Here is a 13,462-nt window from a genome sequence, read left to right on the forward strand (position 1 = left end):
GGATGGAGGTGGAGGAGACCTCAGGAGTCTTGGCTAGCTGTCCCTTGGCAGCTGAAGGCACAAACAGTAGCAAGGATCTCAGAGAAAGCAGAAAATGGGAGAGTGAAATACACAAGCAGTGGATGAACAGTAGAGTAGTGGACCAACCATTGTAGTGTAGCTGATTTTTTAAACATATAACTTTTTACTGATAGGAAATGACTGTGACAGACAACACTGGGTGATAAGCTTTGTAATTGAAAGTCTACTATTTTGAAATACTTCGTAGCATTTTCAAGACACTACTAATTTACTAATTCACCCAAGTCTTAGATCACATTAGACTTGAACTGAACCATATCAAATGCTAAAATAAATCAACATTTGCTTTGCTTTGCTATCTTTGGCTGAACACAAGTGCACTGCAGTAATTGGAGGGGATCATTTCGGTCAGATTGCCTCTGAAACAGCTGAGGTTCAAACTTGCGGTTGCTTATATCGCCAGTAGGGGGCGTACAGCAGCCATACACGACACCAGCACCCCCCCCATCCCTCTCCCTTTTTCACGCGCTTGCGCACATTACCACATATCAGTACATCCCTACCTCTCTCCAATGTGACGGAGAGAGAGAGCGAGAGAGAAATGTGATTTCGCTTGGAGGCCAGACAATTAGTGGCTGTTGGAGGAACGCATGACACACATCTCAGCTGAAAAGAGGGAAGCAAGACTGACAGAGTGAGGCAGACTCACGCACACTCACGCACACGGGTGGAGGGGCTGAGAGATAAGAGGAGGAGAGAGATGGCTTTTATTTGAATGCTTAATCACCGCCAAGGCTTGAGGGGGGGCGGTGAAATAATGTGGACTATCATATCACACTTTACCTGCAATGTTTCCATTTCACTGTGTCCGTCTTCATTTGTCCCCTGTCAACATGATATTAAAGTCTCGATTAGCGAAATGTCACACAAGGACAAATTAAAGCAATTGGCTAAAATTGCCTCTCTTCCATTGCCCTGCCATTTTTTGGCGAGGTTAAGTGTATTTTCATTTCAAATAATTGTTTTTTTTTTTTTTCGTTATGACAGCTGTAAGAATTTAGTCACGTGCGTTTTCACGACGGAGTACATCGATGACTAATACACAACGCCAATGAGAAGTCATGTATGACGACATTTGAGCTGAGCGACGTAATTAGATGATGTGTGAGTGTACGCAAAGCTCGGATGCCGGTCTTCTTAGGTTAGCCGGGATTATAAAGTGTGTGTTTGACAGTAAAAGATGAAAGTGCGCTCCTCGTGCCCAGCAGGCATGCCCATAAACCTGTGCACGCGCGCATAAAAGCAGGGGCGCGTGCGCAGCAACGCGTGCACGAGAGCCTGGACGCAAAATTAAAGAAATACCCCCCCCACCCCCAACCCCTGAAACCTAACATTGTTCTTCAGTGTGGATCTGTGCTGTGCTCAAGGTTTATTGACCCTATTACATCACTCCATGTTTCTATCGGAATGTGTAGTTTTTTTTTTGCAGTGGTTGGATCACACAGTTATCCTACACACACACACACACACACACACACACACACACACACACATAAAATACCCCCAAACACACACAGTGTGTGTGTGTGTGAGTGAGTAAAAGAGAGAGAGAGAGAGAGAGAGAGAGAGAGAGAGAGAGAGAGTTTTGGTACAGGGGGAGGGATAGACATCCTCCAGCCAGCGAGCATAGCCTCAGTCTGGGCAGCCCAGAAGCAGCAGCAGCGCTGTCTGCCTCCCCATCAGCGCCACCACCACCCGTCTGCATCCCATTTTGGACTAGACGCCCCGTGCTGTGACACAGTCTACTAGCAGGGGCGTGTGTGCGTGCGTGCGTGCGTTTGCGTTTGCGTGTGTGAGTGTGCGTATGTGTGTGTGTGCGTGTGTGTCAAGCAAATAAAACCCAGCTTGCTGCATTAAAAGGCAGCATCTTTTTTAACACGAAGAGGGGAGCAGAGGTGCCAGTGACAGAGAGAGAGAGAGAGAAAGAGAGAAACAGAGAGGGAGTACAGCGAGGTGGCATGGAGGAGAGGTGTGTGTGTGTTTCTGCGCGGAGGCAGGGCAGTGGGATGTGGCGTCTGACGGACGTGGAGAGATGCTGTGAGCTCTGGTATTAGCAGGCAGCTGCGCACCGAGCCGCTCGCTCTCTCCCCTCCCTCCCCTCCCCAGCTGCCCTCCTCGTACCGACCATTCGCTGAAACCGGGGATTCGGCTCCACACGGCTCACTTGTGCTCACTGCCGCTGGCGTCCTGCGCGGGGATTTGACACAACCAGGTATGTGCAGCGGCGGAGCCCATTTGGGCGCTGGATGCGTTATTGCATGGCGGCGGGGCTGTGATGGGGGGTCTTGACTGTTTGACTTCATCCTATATCTTCTTGTTGCTTCCCTCCCCTTTCCTCTGTGGCCCTGTCAGTGGATTAATGAAACGTTATTTGGGAATGATGCGGTTAGATGGCATCATCTGTCGATGTAGATGGGGTGAAAATTCAAATAATGAAGGTGATATTTAATCGGTCTGTTGTTTATTCTAAAATCCACGTCCGATGCAAAACACAGCCGATTCCACAAATGTCCCATTGCTCTCATTCACACCTTCCCTATGTTGTTATGCATAACGCTCAACATGAACGCATGTGAGCAATGCTGTTGTTTCACACTGAGCAAATTGCGATGAGACTGCTTCTCGTCATGCCGGCCAAAAGAAATGGTAATATTTTGATTTATGAGGGAAGACAATCTGTTGTGATATTGGCTGGTTTCCTAAGGCTGCAGGCAGATATTTCACTGTTGGGAAATACATAGGTTAGGAGAAGGGAGGCAGAATGTAGCTGAGAATGGGCGTGAGGGCAATATGATCTGAGGATGCACACACCCTCACATGCTCATCCACCCCGCTGGTACCATTCGCTTGTCTCTCAGAGCAGCAAATGCATGCTTAAGAGCAACCATGCACGGAGACATGCATGTCGCACATGTGTATGTGTGTGTGTGTGTGTTTGTGCAGGCACGGCTGCACCCACAGAGGCACAGGCATGCACACACCCACATGTGCACTAATCCACACTCGGCCATAATCCATAATCATGTGTTCTGGAGACATGACGTAACACATGAGCATCTCTGATCTATGTGCATCCGTTTCTAAAGGTTTGCACAAAATATCCTTACTCTCACCTAGAGATGATAAGAGAATGAACAGCACATCACAGCATGTAGTAACCTATAATTGCTTGCAGCATAATAACCTCAAATTGGCATACTTGCGTTTTCATTAGGAGAAAAAGAGCAGATTGTACTATTGTGAGAAATAGGTTAGCATGCCTCCAGCTGACACTCATTTGTGGCAGATATTGTACAACTGTGAGGAAATGGAGTGTTTCAGAGCGCTCTGCTAATCTGATGCATTAAGACAAAAAAAAAAAAAAAAAATGGGGGAAATAGTTCCCTGGGTAATAATGCAGGGCCTGGGGAAGCAGTGGCTCAGAGCACAGGGAGTGGGTGTGGTTGAGGTGCTCCCCCCTTCTCTGGAGGTTTCTCTTGTCTGAGTCACAGAAGGGAGGGGCTCTACCTCAGGACCACAGGAATTCCCAGATTTTCTTCTGTCACAACTATTTTTCGGATGCACTTATCTGACTGAGCAAGCAGTTTGCAGAACAAGTTTACAAGATTCTAGACATGTAGTTAAAGAGTAAGTTACATACGTTTGAAGGTTCAGTGCCTTGCTCAATGGCACATAGTTTCTGAACTGTAAATGGTTGAACAAGCAGCTTATAAGGATGGAAAAAGAAACACGAAAATCTTGTATATGATTTCTCTGCCTCATAGAACATATAACATGCTCGATCACATCATGTTTATATCTAAAAGCCAATTATATTATGTGCCAGATTATATGATACAATAACCTCTATACCTATTATAGGGTCTGTTTCTCAGGGCAGAGGGTGTGTGTGAGAGGGCAGATGCAAATAAATGTCTCATCCTATTATAAAAGCCAATAGCTACTGTCCACTCCTCTCTACATAATGAGTTCTATTACACTGAATATGCTTATATCGTGCTTCAATTTGAACCCAACATGCAGTCTTATTTTCACATGCACATGTCACCGTGGCTCTAAATAAATGGTACCATTTCATTTGTAGCACCTTTGCTGCGGAGTCTGCTCACAGAGCCATTTCTTTGTAGATTATGGGGTCAAAATGATAAAACATGCACAAGTGGGATAAGGTGATCTAGTTATCTGTCATCCTTTTCTCTTAATTCTTGCATCATTACGCTCTAATGGGACGATACAGACGATACCTCGTGGGTATTATCAAGTCATTTGCGTATCAACTCTAGCTCTGGAAGAGGATGAATGCTTAATTTGTCAAACCTTAACATGGAGATGTCAGGTTGTTGGCTGTGTAAAGAGAAAGGCAGCTCCCTAATTGGTAATCAACACTCATTAAGCACTAGTACTCTTTTAGTGTGATTTGTCCAGACAGAGTGCAGTCACAGTGCTTTATATAAGTGATGTTCCAGTCACTGCTACACTGAACAGAGACATCCTAGATGCTGCAAGCCATGATTGTAGCCAAGTTTAGTTTAGTTTCATTAAATACATTACAACAATTGCGTTACAAGTGTATTAAGATAATTAGTCCAAATTAACAAGCAGTCATTGTTAGGTACATTTGTTGTAGGGTGTCATATGATAAAGCCATAATGGTTGAGTCATTCAACACGATGCAGCTTTAAAAAAAAGCTGAAAATGTTATACACAACTTACTTCTCTGAAGCAAGATCTATTTTTTTATATAATCATTAACAGAATCTGAACTTATAACTAAATGGATTATGAACTTTACAGAACTTGAAAAATTCCTATTCTAAGCAATAGAGACCCTCAAACCTTGAATGAAGATATGTTCAGGATGAGTGGACAGTAGACCCAAGAAGTAATTAAAGTATTTTGGATTTGCAATTCAAAGAAATAATTTAAGTACAATCTTGAAAACTGAGCCATGTATGGTTTATATCTTAAACCCAATTCTTGAATAAGAATATTCATAAAAAATTCAAAATATTTCTCCTGATCAAATAACATCAACAAACCACACTACGTATATACAATATTAATTTGTCCTTGCATTTGCAGCTATTAATAATGTAGTAAGCCTCTTTTATTTTTTCTTTCTTTTTTAAGCCACGCTAAAACCATTAGCTTGGCTCAAAGCCAGTTCCCCTATGTGCTCCTTAAGCTGCGATGTGTTAATTTTATGCAATGTTGTATGTTAAATGTTTTTTTTTTTTTTTTTAATTTTCCAACCACTTATATACCTTAAATTAGAAACAATTTTTCATAGTGTAACACATGATTTGGTCATGTTAGAGTACTGTTGTAAGCCATATCTGGTCAGCATACAGCACTCTACTGACAACCACAGAGGAAAAGGTTTTCAGTTGTGCATTAGCAGCAGAGTTCTGCAGCTTTAAGAGACTCAGCCTGTGCTAACCCAGAGACAACATCTCCTGCTATGTATCACCTCTGCGAACAGCAACAATAGTTTATTTGATCATACAGAAAAAGATCCAGCATTGCTGACCCAAGAGAAGGGCAAAACGTTGTTCATCTCAGCCTTGACAAACAAACCAGCCCTGCTTCAGAGCCATCCCCTGCTGCTGGCATACGGAGGCCAAAATCAGGATCTACTAACTATATAACATTGAAGAAAACAGTAGTTTGATGACAAAGTTGATCTTAATCCATTACTTGCTCTTTTTGGCTAAGAAAGGCTGGCAGTCGTAATGCTCATCAGCATATTCTTTGTTTTCGATCCATTTAATTTAATTTTTTTAATCTGCTATTGGTGTCACCCAAATGTCTAACTGAGTGGTAAATTCCTTTCAATTTGTCCTTATTGGATCCATTTTAACTTCCTCTACAGCCCATTGATATTTTTTCTTATGCTAATTCTCATGCCTACATTTAATTATCCTCATTATATTGTGTTATTCAAGTGTGTAGATAATATGTAGCATATATTAATTCATTATACAGTCATTTTGGTGTTTCTTTCCATACCCTATGTAAGAAATCACTGGGAAATTAACTCACTAATTTCAGATTGATTTATTATAAGAACTATTTCCCCAAAATGTATAATATTAATATTCTTGTCTTGTCTCTACAATCACAATGCTTATCAATCAGCAAAGCAGTGTGCAACCACGAAGACATTTTTAATTACTTTGTTTGAATAATTAGACATTTGCTCAGGTTAACGTTTGGAAGGGATATGCTAGAAATTAAGTGATGCCACCAAAATCTACTTAATAAGAATAATAACAGTGTAGGTTTACACAATAAGAAACCAACAAAAGGGAGAGAGAGAGAGAGAGAGAGAGAGAGGTGTAGACTGTCCACACAGTCCCGAGAAGAAGTTTAATCAGGCTTGAACAATTATTTTTGTATAGAAATGCCTACATGAACATACCATTGACAAAAATGGAATGTCATATAACATAAGTTCAAAAGTGAAACGGCCATCAGTCCCCTACCCCAACAACTACAGATGTCCTTGATCAAGGCACTTAACTCTTAGCTGCTCACCAACTGACACAAATTGGCTGTGGTTACACTGTGGCATCTCTCTTTTGCAATCCGAGTTTAAAATTCACATGAGACCTAAAATGTAAGTGAGAGTATTTGAGGCAATGTCAGGACATATTTAAAAAAATTCTGATTTGATTTATTTATGGGAGGGACAGTTTTAGGTCATGACCTATCAGTTGCAAAAAACTGCTCTTGGCTTAAAGTCAGTCTACAAGAGAGCTGAGTCATGAATCTCCTCATACAATAAGATAAACTGTAGTCCGTCTTTTCCTAATTGTGACAAATTTGGATGCTGTTAGTTTCTCATTTTCAAGACTCAAAACCATGCTGACCTGTTATGGCATAAAATTCTCTAGGAATATGAAATTTACATGTAAAAGACAGTTATGAAGTACAGTTAGTAGACTGCAGCTCGCTTATTAAAACTGGTACTATTTGAAATATGAAGTGTACAATACAGAATATATATATAGATATATATATATATATATATATATATAGATATAGATTATATAGACATCGATACATAAAGTTGTCCTTCACGAACGTTTCTGCCCCAGGCCTGCCCCAAACCTTATCCTGTGAAGTTAACAAGTACAGTAGTCAAGCTCCTGGATTCATTCCTTCATATGTGATTCTGGCAGAACTACAACTATGCTGGCAACCTATTTGCCTAATGCCTGGTCCTTCTTCAGAGCCCAGCCATAAAAGCTAACTGTGATGCTGTGTTTCACAGCTCATTTGAAGTGAGCATGTCTCTGTGGTCATGAGACTGTAGACACATCGAGCTCTAAACCCCAGAACTAATGCGAAGCAGCTGTCAGATCCTCTACACAACAAACATCCCTCTTTCAACTCAGTTGGCCAGCACAGCTCTCTAGAAAACACACACCTCTCAGACCCCTTCCAAGATAGTGAAGTTTTAACACTACTGCATCATTCAAGAAGTCTCTGGCCTCTTTTCCACAAGGAAAAGGTGGCCATTTTGTCCTCTTTGTAACTCAATAGTCTGTTGTACATACAGTATGCATTATGATACATGAACAGTTCAGGTGTTGAACCATTCCAATTAAATTAATTGGAACATTAAATGTATGACAACATAGGCCATTAACTTAATTAGTGAAAACATCTGCATCATCCTCATCACTGTAATTAATATATGGAAAACAGCCAATAAACACTGTCTTGTGCTTGAATCCAATTCTGGAAATTTGATATGTTGAGCCACTGAATGAAACCCAAATATCATCCAGGTACTTTAGCTTATCATGAATACACTGTTGAAGTGTAATCATGGTTTAGTTTGGCGTTTCACACACTCTGACAGGAGTATGGTAGTACTGAGACAATTAGAATAATTGGCTATTTGCTGCTGTAGAAGGTGGATACATCAATACAGGCAGCAGGCCTATTGACCTTGACTGACACACACACATCCATGAATGCACACACAGTCATATAGACATGTAATTGATTACCCCTCAAACCGCCTTACTTGCAACCCACAAAAATACAGTATACACACAACACTTTCTTTTGACATTATGCATGTTAAAGACATTTGTCCACCGTCTTGGTGATTACAAAGTAATAGCTCAGTATGGGTTCTTCCTGCTTGTGTTTAAATGAGATCTGTGAACCTGTAACCAAATTATAAATATTCTTATTTTTGTTTGTCTTTCAGAGAGATGTTCCTTTTCTGGAGGAAGGCCACTGGATTTAAAAGTATTAGTGAGCCTCTACGTGGACTGTGGTTTTAGTGATTGTGAGCTGGTCCCACTGTTGAGCACAGGTTGATTGTGCTTGGCCCACCACTGCAGTATTCTCAGCCAATTTCTTTCACTAGATGATAAAAACAGTCCACAGGATTGCCATCCATGGTTTCTGCCCTAATAAAGACTATATCATCCTACATTAATAAGATTTGCAAAGGAATGTTTACAAAGAAATTGGCAAACCCAATAAAGAAGAAAGAAAGAAGCGAAAATAAAGAGCCCAAATTGACTGCTGATTTGCAAGCACACAATCTAACTCTCTCTACCACACTGAAGACGACAGTTAAAAAGATTTCCAAATGCTCTTCGGCACGTAACATATCGCTTGAAGAAGACGACGGAAAGAACGACTGCTCATCCCTGTCACCCACTTTCAGTTATCGTGTAGCAATTGCAAATGGACTCCCAAAAAGCAGTCTTTTTTTAAATAATAATGAAAGTATCTTCACTGAGGTTCTTTCAGTTGATAGTAGTTACTCTGACTCCTTGAGTGAGACAAAACCTGTCAGGCGACTGGATGAGCATAAATCATACACCATGCCAGTAAGACGAAACAGGAAGAGCCTCATCAGTTTGGCTCCTTCTGATGGCAGTTCTGAGGGTGAACGAGTGGAGCGCTCCAGTCTACACACACTTAGGCTGGGTGCACTACGCAAGTTAAGAAAATGGAAGAAGAGTCAGGAATGTGTCTCTTCAGATTCCGAGGTGAGCAATTGGAGGAAAACCCTAGGCATCCGGAGCAAGTCCTTGGACCGTGCTGGGCGGCAGCAAAAGAGCTCGACCCTGGAGCCCGGCTCCTCCTCCACGGGTTGCATCAGTCAGACCCAGGATGTCATGGAGATGATCTTTAAGGAGCTTCAGGGGATCAGCCAGATAGAGACAGAACTGTCTGAGCTACGTGGCCATGTAAATGCCCTAAAAAGCTCCATTGATGAGATTTCCAGCAGTGTGGAAGTAGTTCAGAGTGAGATTGAGCAGCTTCGCTCAGGATTTGTCCAATCTAGAAGAGAAACACGGGATATTCATGACTACATAAAACAGATCAGCCACCAGGCCAATAATTCAACCTTGCGTTTCCTCAATGTTCCTGAAGAGAAGCCAGAGAAAACAGAGAGTCTAATATATAAAATACTAAAAGACAAAATGGGTTTCATTGATGCCCATAAAACAATTAAAATTGAGCTTGCTCATAGGTTAGGGCAACAAAGAGAATGTTCTAATGCAAAACCCCGCCCTATTATTGTTATTTTTTCAACAACCCAAGATAGGGATGTAGTCTTGAAAAAATGCTATAAACTTAAAGGAACAGGGATTACAGTTTCTACTGATAGCTTAACTCATGATGGAAAGGAGAGGAAAGACAAAACAATGTCTTCCTCACAAACCTATGAAAGCATGGATATAAAGGTCTCAGGAAAGGATAAAGTAGTGGAAAGTGATGACTGGGATTCAATGGACAGTGATAAAGAATTAGATGAATTAAGCAGAAATAAATATGCAATGGTTATTTCAAAGCCTGTACACAAGAGCAAATCAGAAAAGAGACGATCCCATGACCACAGCCGGTCAGGAGAGGAAGCAGGCTACTCAGGAGCAGTTCACTATGCTGATGACTCTTACTATGACCCGGACAAGCATGCAAAGGCTTACTACTCTGATTTGACCCCTGGTTGGCTTTCACAGAGTGACTATTCCACCCCTAAACTCAGCCGCTCTGAGTCTGACTGTTCAAAACTTTGCCAGTCATACTCAGAAGATTTTTCAGAGAGTCAATACTTTACACGGGCTAATGGCGGCTCCCTGCTGTCCTCTTCAGATCAGGAACTGTGGCAGAGAAAACAAGAAGACATGGCCTCCTCTTGGTATGCTAGCCCTAGTCACAATGAGAATCAAACGTTTGAACACAATGAGGTTGAGACTACAGAAACAATTGATAGTGGGGTAAGCAATGGACTTGTCTGCATGTCTGGGGACAGAAGCCACTACAGTGGCTCCCAACTCTCTTTGCAAGGTGATTTATCACCCTGGAAAGACTGGCATCATCTGGAACAGGGTGCCGACTCTGGCTTGGAAGCCTCCATAGAGGTTAGCAGTCCCTTTGACCCATCAACCATCCCTGGTTTCCCAGAAAATATCACTAAATGCCAGGAGGTTGATTTACAATTTGAAGGAGATGAGGAATTCATGATGCTTGACAGAGAACCCTCCCTACCACCTATAACCACCCACATTATTCCTCCCATCACAGAACGGGAGCCTGTCATCAAGACATCTGCCCGGCAGTCTAAGGAGGGATGTAAGCTGACCACAAAAGAAAGCACGAAAGTGTTGACTAAAGATGCTCCCAAAGCAGGTTCTAAAGTGACCCATAAACAAACTAAACTGGCCCCTAAAGAAGAAACCACCAAAACATTGCCAAAGGAAAGTTCCAAGGTATCTGTTAAGGCTTCCTCTAAAGTGACCTCTAAAGCAGCTCCAAAAGAGTCGCCTAAAGATATTCAGAAATCAACAGCTCTCAATCCTCAAGCCCTACCTAAAGAAATTCCTAAACCCGCACCTAAAGATGCCACCAAGCCCACTGTTAGAGAAGTATCTAAAGTCACATCTAAGGTAACTTCAAGTGAGGCTGCTAAAATCACTCCTAAAGTGACCCCAAAAGATAGCCCCATAATGACTCCTAAAGAAAGTCCTAAAGAGTCACCTAAAGAGAGCCCTAAATTAACCCCACTAGAGAGCCCTGCCTCAACCCCTAAAGACTCCCCTAAAGAATCCCCTAAAGAATCTCCTAAAGAATCACCTAAAGTCATTGCTAAAGAACACATACAAATTGCATCTAAAGAAGGTCCAAAAATTGTTGCTAAAGAGGTTGCCAAAGAGGCTTCAAAACTAACCCCAAAAGAGGCCCCAAAAGATATGCCCAAAGTAGCATCTAAGGAGACTGGTAAAGTACCGACTAAAGAAATTTCTAAGATTCCACCAAAAGAAGCCCCAAAGGTAGCCCCTAAAGAGAGTCCTAAGGTGCCCCTCAAAGAGACCCCTAAAGCTGCCTCAACAGAAGCCCCTAAAGAAGCACCCAAAGTAGCCTCTAAAGATGCCCCTAAGGAACCCCTAAAAACACTACCTAATGAGAAATTCCCTGAGCTGGATGTCAATCATAGCTTTCACCAGACCCAGAATAAGTCTTCAACTATGTACCGCAGTCAGAGTGAGATTCGAACAGAGAAGGTTGAGGAGGTTCCAAAGTCTTGGAGCAGCAGGCTCAGCATAGATCTCAGTGAGAAGTCCTTTGGTTTTGGTTTTGGCTCTACACTGCAGAGGGCCAAGTCAGCTCTGGAGGTTGTTTGGAAGTCTGGCTCACAGACTACTCCTGCTCCACCTGAGGAGCCCACCAACTCCTCTTCTTCATTTATGGGCCGTTTCCGCACATTGTCCACTTCCACTGTAAGTAACTCAAATACAGCAGACTTAGATGCCGGCACAGAGCCTGTCTTCTTCAAGGCAGAGGACAAAAAAACAAGTACAGAGGCAGAAGCTGAGGAACAACCAGTGGACAATGAGACCCACTATGTTGAAGTGATGGAGCAGGTACTAGCTAACTTGGAGAACAGAACTAATGCTAATGAGACAGAGGAGATAGATGAGCCTGCACAAGAGTGTGAGTCTTCTCAGGACTATGACGTGTCAGATGACATTGAGCCCTCTCAAGACAATGATGCTTCTCAGGATTTTGAGGCCTCTCAAGATTTTGAAGCCACAGAGGACTATGAGGCAAGTAAAGAGCCACATGTTCTGGAGTATGATTGCAGTTTGGATGAGCAGTATGATGAAGAGTACTGTGAGGACTATGAAAACCCACTCACTGAGGACACTGCTGAATATGATGCAATGGTGGAGTATGTGGATGTAGAGGAACCAGATGACGACAATGATATAACCGAAGAGATGGATGATGCTGATGAGGAGTTAGAGGAGGTAGAGGAAATAGCAGAGGAGGCCACCGAGGCAACTGCAAAGGATGAGCAACAGCAGGAGGATGAGAACAAAAATGTTACAGAGGAGAAGCCCATAGAGGCTCCACCCAAGAAACGTGTTCGACCCACATTCAAGGAGGCAGCACTGAGGGCCTACAGGAAACAGATGGCTGAACTGGAGCAGCAGATCCTGGCAGGGGGTATGACTCTCCTTTTTGTTTGTCACAGTGTCACTTTGACATCTTTGTACAAGGCTTAACATTGGCAATACATGGCAGGTCTAACTGTGTTTCTCTGTAAACATTTCTCAAAATAATAGTAACGGTAGCAGTAAGTAGTTGTCAAAACCACCTAGGACTATATCATTGTGTTTCAACATATTTACTACAAATTGTGAAAACTTAACATGACTTTACAAAAATCAACATCTCAGCTGCAGCTGTTTTGGAAAGTCTTGGTTTTGTTGGTGCACTGTTGGTCTATTCAAATTGCTGTCTGAGATTTGACAGCAAAGACAAACAACAAGCAAACATGGGCATCTGGAAAGGGCAATGTTAAATTACAATGTCATGTCTTGCACTAAGAAGATACAGTAATCAACTCTTCAGATGCTGGAGCATCCCTTTTACTTTATACAGTACTGAATATTAATTATTATTAGCTAAATTTTGTCTGTGATAAAAATTATAGCATGTTTTGGGAAATAGTAGGAAGTATGGTATAATATAGACATTTAATTAATGTTAACATACAAAAACATTGTTATGTGTTGTTCTGTGTTCCGAGTAGAAGTCTGAATTCTGACCGATTTCTTCTTTTGTGAAATCAAAACTGAATCTTGGTTTAATATTGTTGGATTTATGTGAACCTCAGGCTTTGATCCACTCAAAGAATCTCTCTTTGAATTGGTAATTTATTTTGAGTTGAAAAACTGAAGCGGGGTCTGAAGGTGGATGTCAGTGTTGTTTGTGGCATTGACTTTGTATTTATATTCCCATGACACAGTGCTAGAGTCTCTTGTGAGAACTGTGGTTCAAGGGATAAAACTGTCAAACATGTTTTCTGTAGGTTTATCATTTATCATTAAACTTT

General features: G+C 41.9%; 1 protein-coding gene across 2 annotated transcripts in view; it reads left to right on the forward strand.

Moving 5' to 3' along the window:
• The first annotated feature begins 1,707 nt into the window (after positions 1 to 1,707).
• Positions 1,708 to 13,462, forward strand: part of unc13c (unc-13 homolog C (C. elegans)) — a 95,581-nt gene continuing 83,826 nt past the window's right edge. For both annotated transcript variants that reach the window (XM_019278897.2, XM_010731848.3), the window contains exons 1-2: positions 1,708 to 2,293; positions 8,309 to 12,570. In XM_019278897.2, coding sequence (XP_019134442.2) covers positions 8,502 to 12,570 — 4,069 coding nt within the window. In that variant the 5' untranslated portion in view covers positions 1,708 to 2,293; positions 8,309 to 8,501. The remainder of the gene's footprint in view (positions 2,294 to 8,308; positions 12,571 to 13,462) is intronic.

The sequence above is a fragment of the Larimichthys crocea genome, chromosome VIII (assembly GCF_000972845.2).
Source record: "Larimichthys crocea isolate SSNF chromosome VIII, L_crocea_2.0, whole genome shotgun sequence".
Lineage (NCBI taxonomy): Eukaryota > Metazoa > Chordata > Actinopteri > Sciaenidae > Larimichthys > Larimichthys crocea.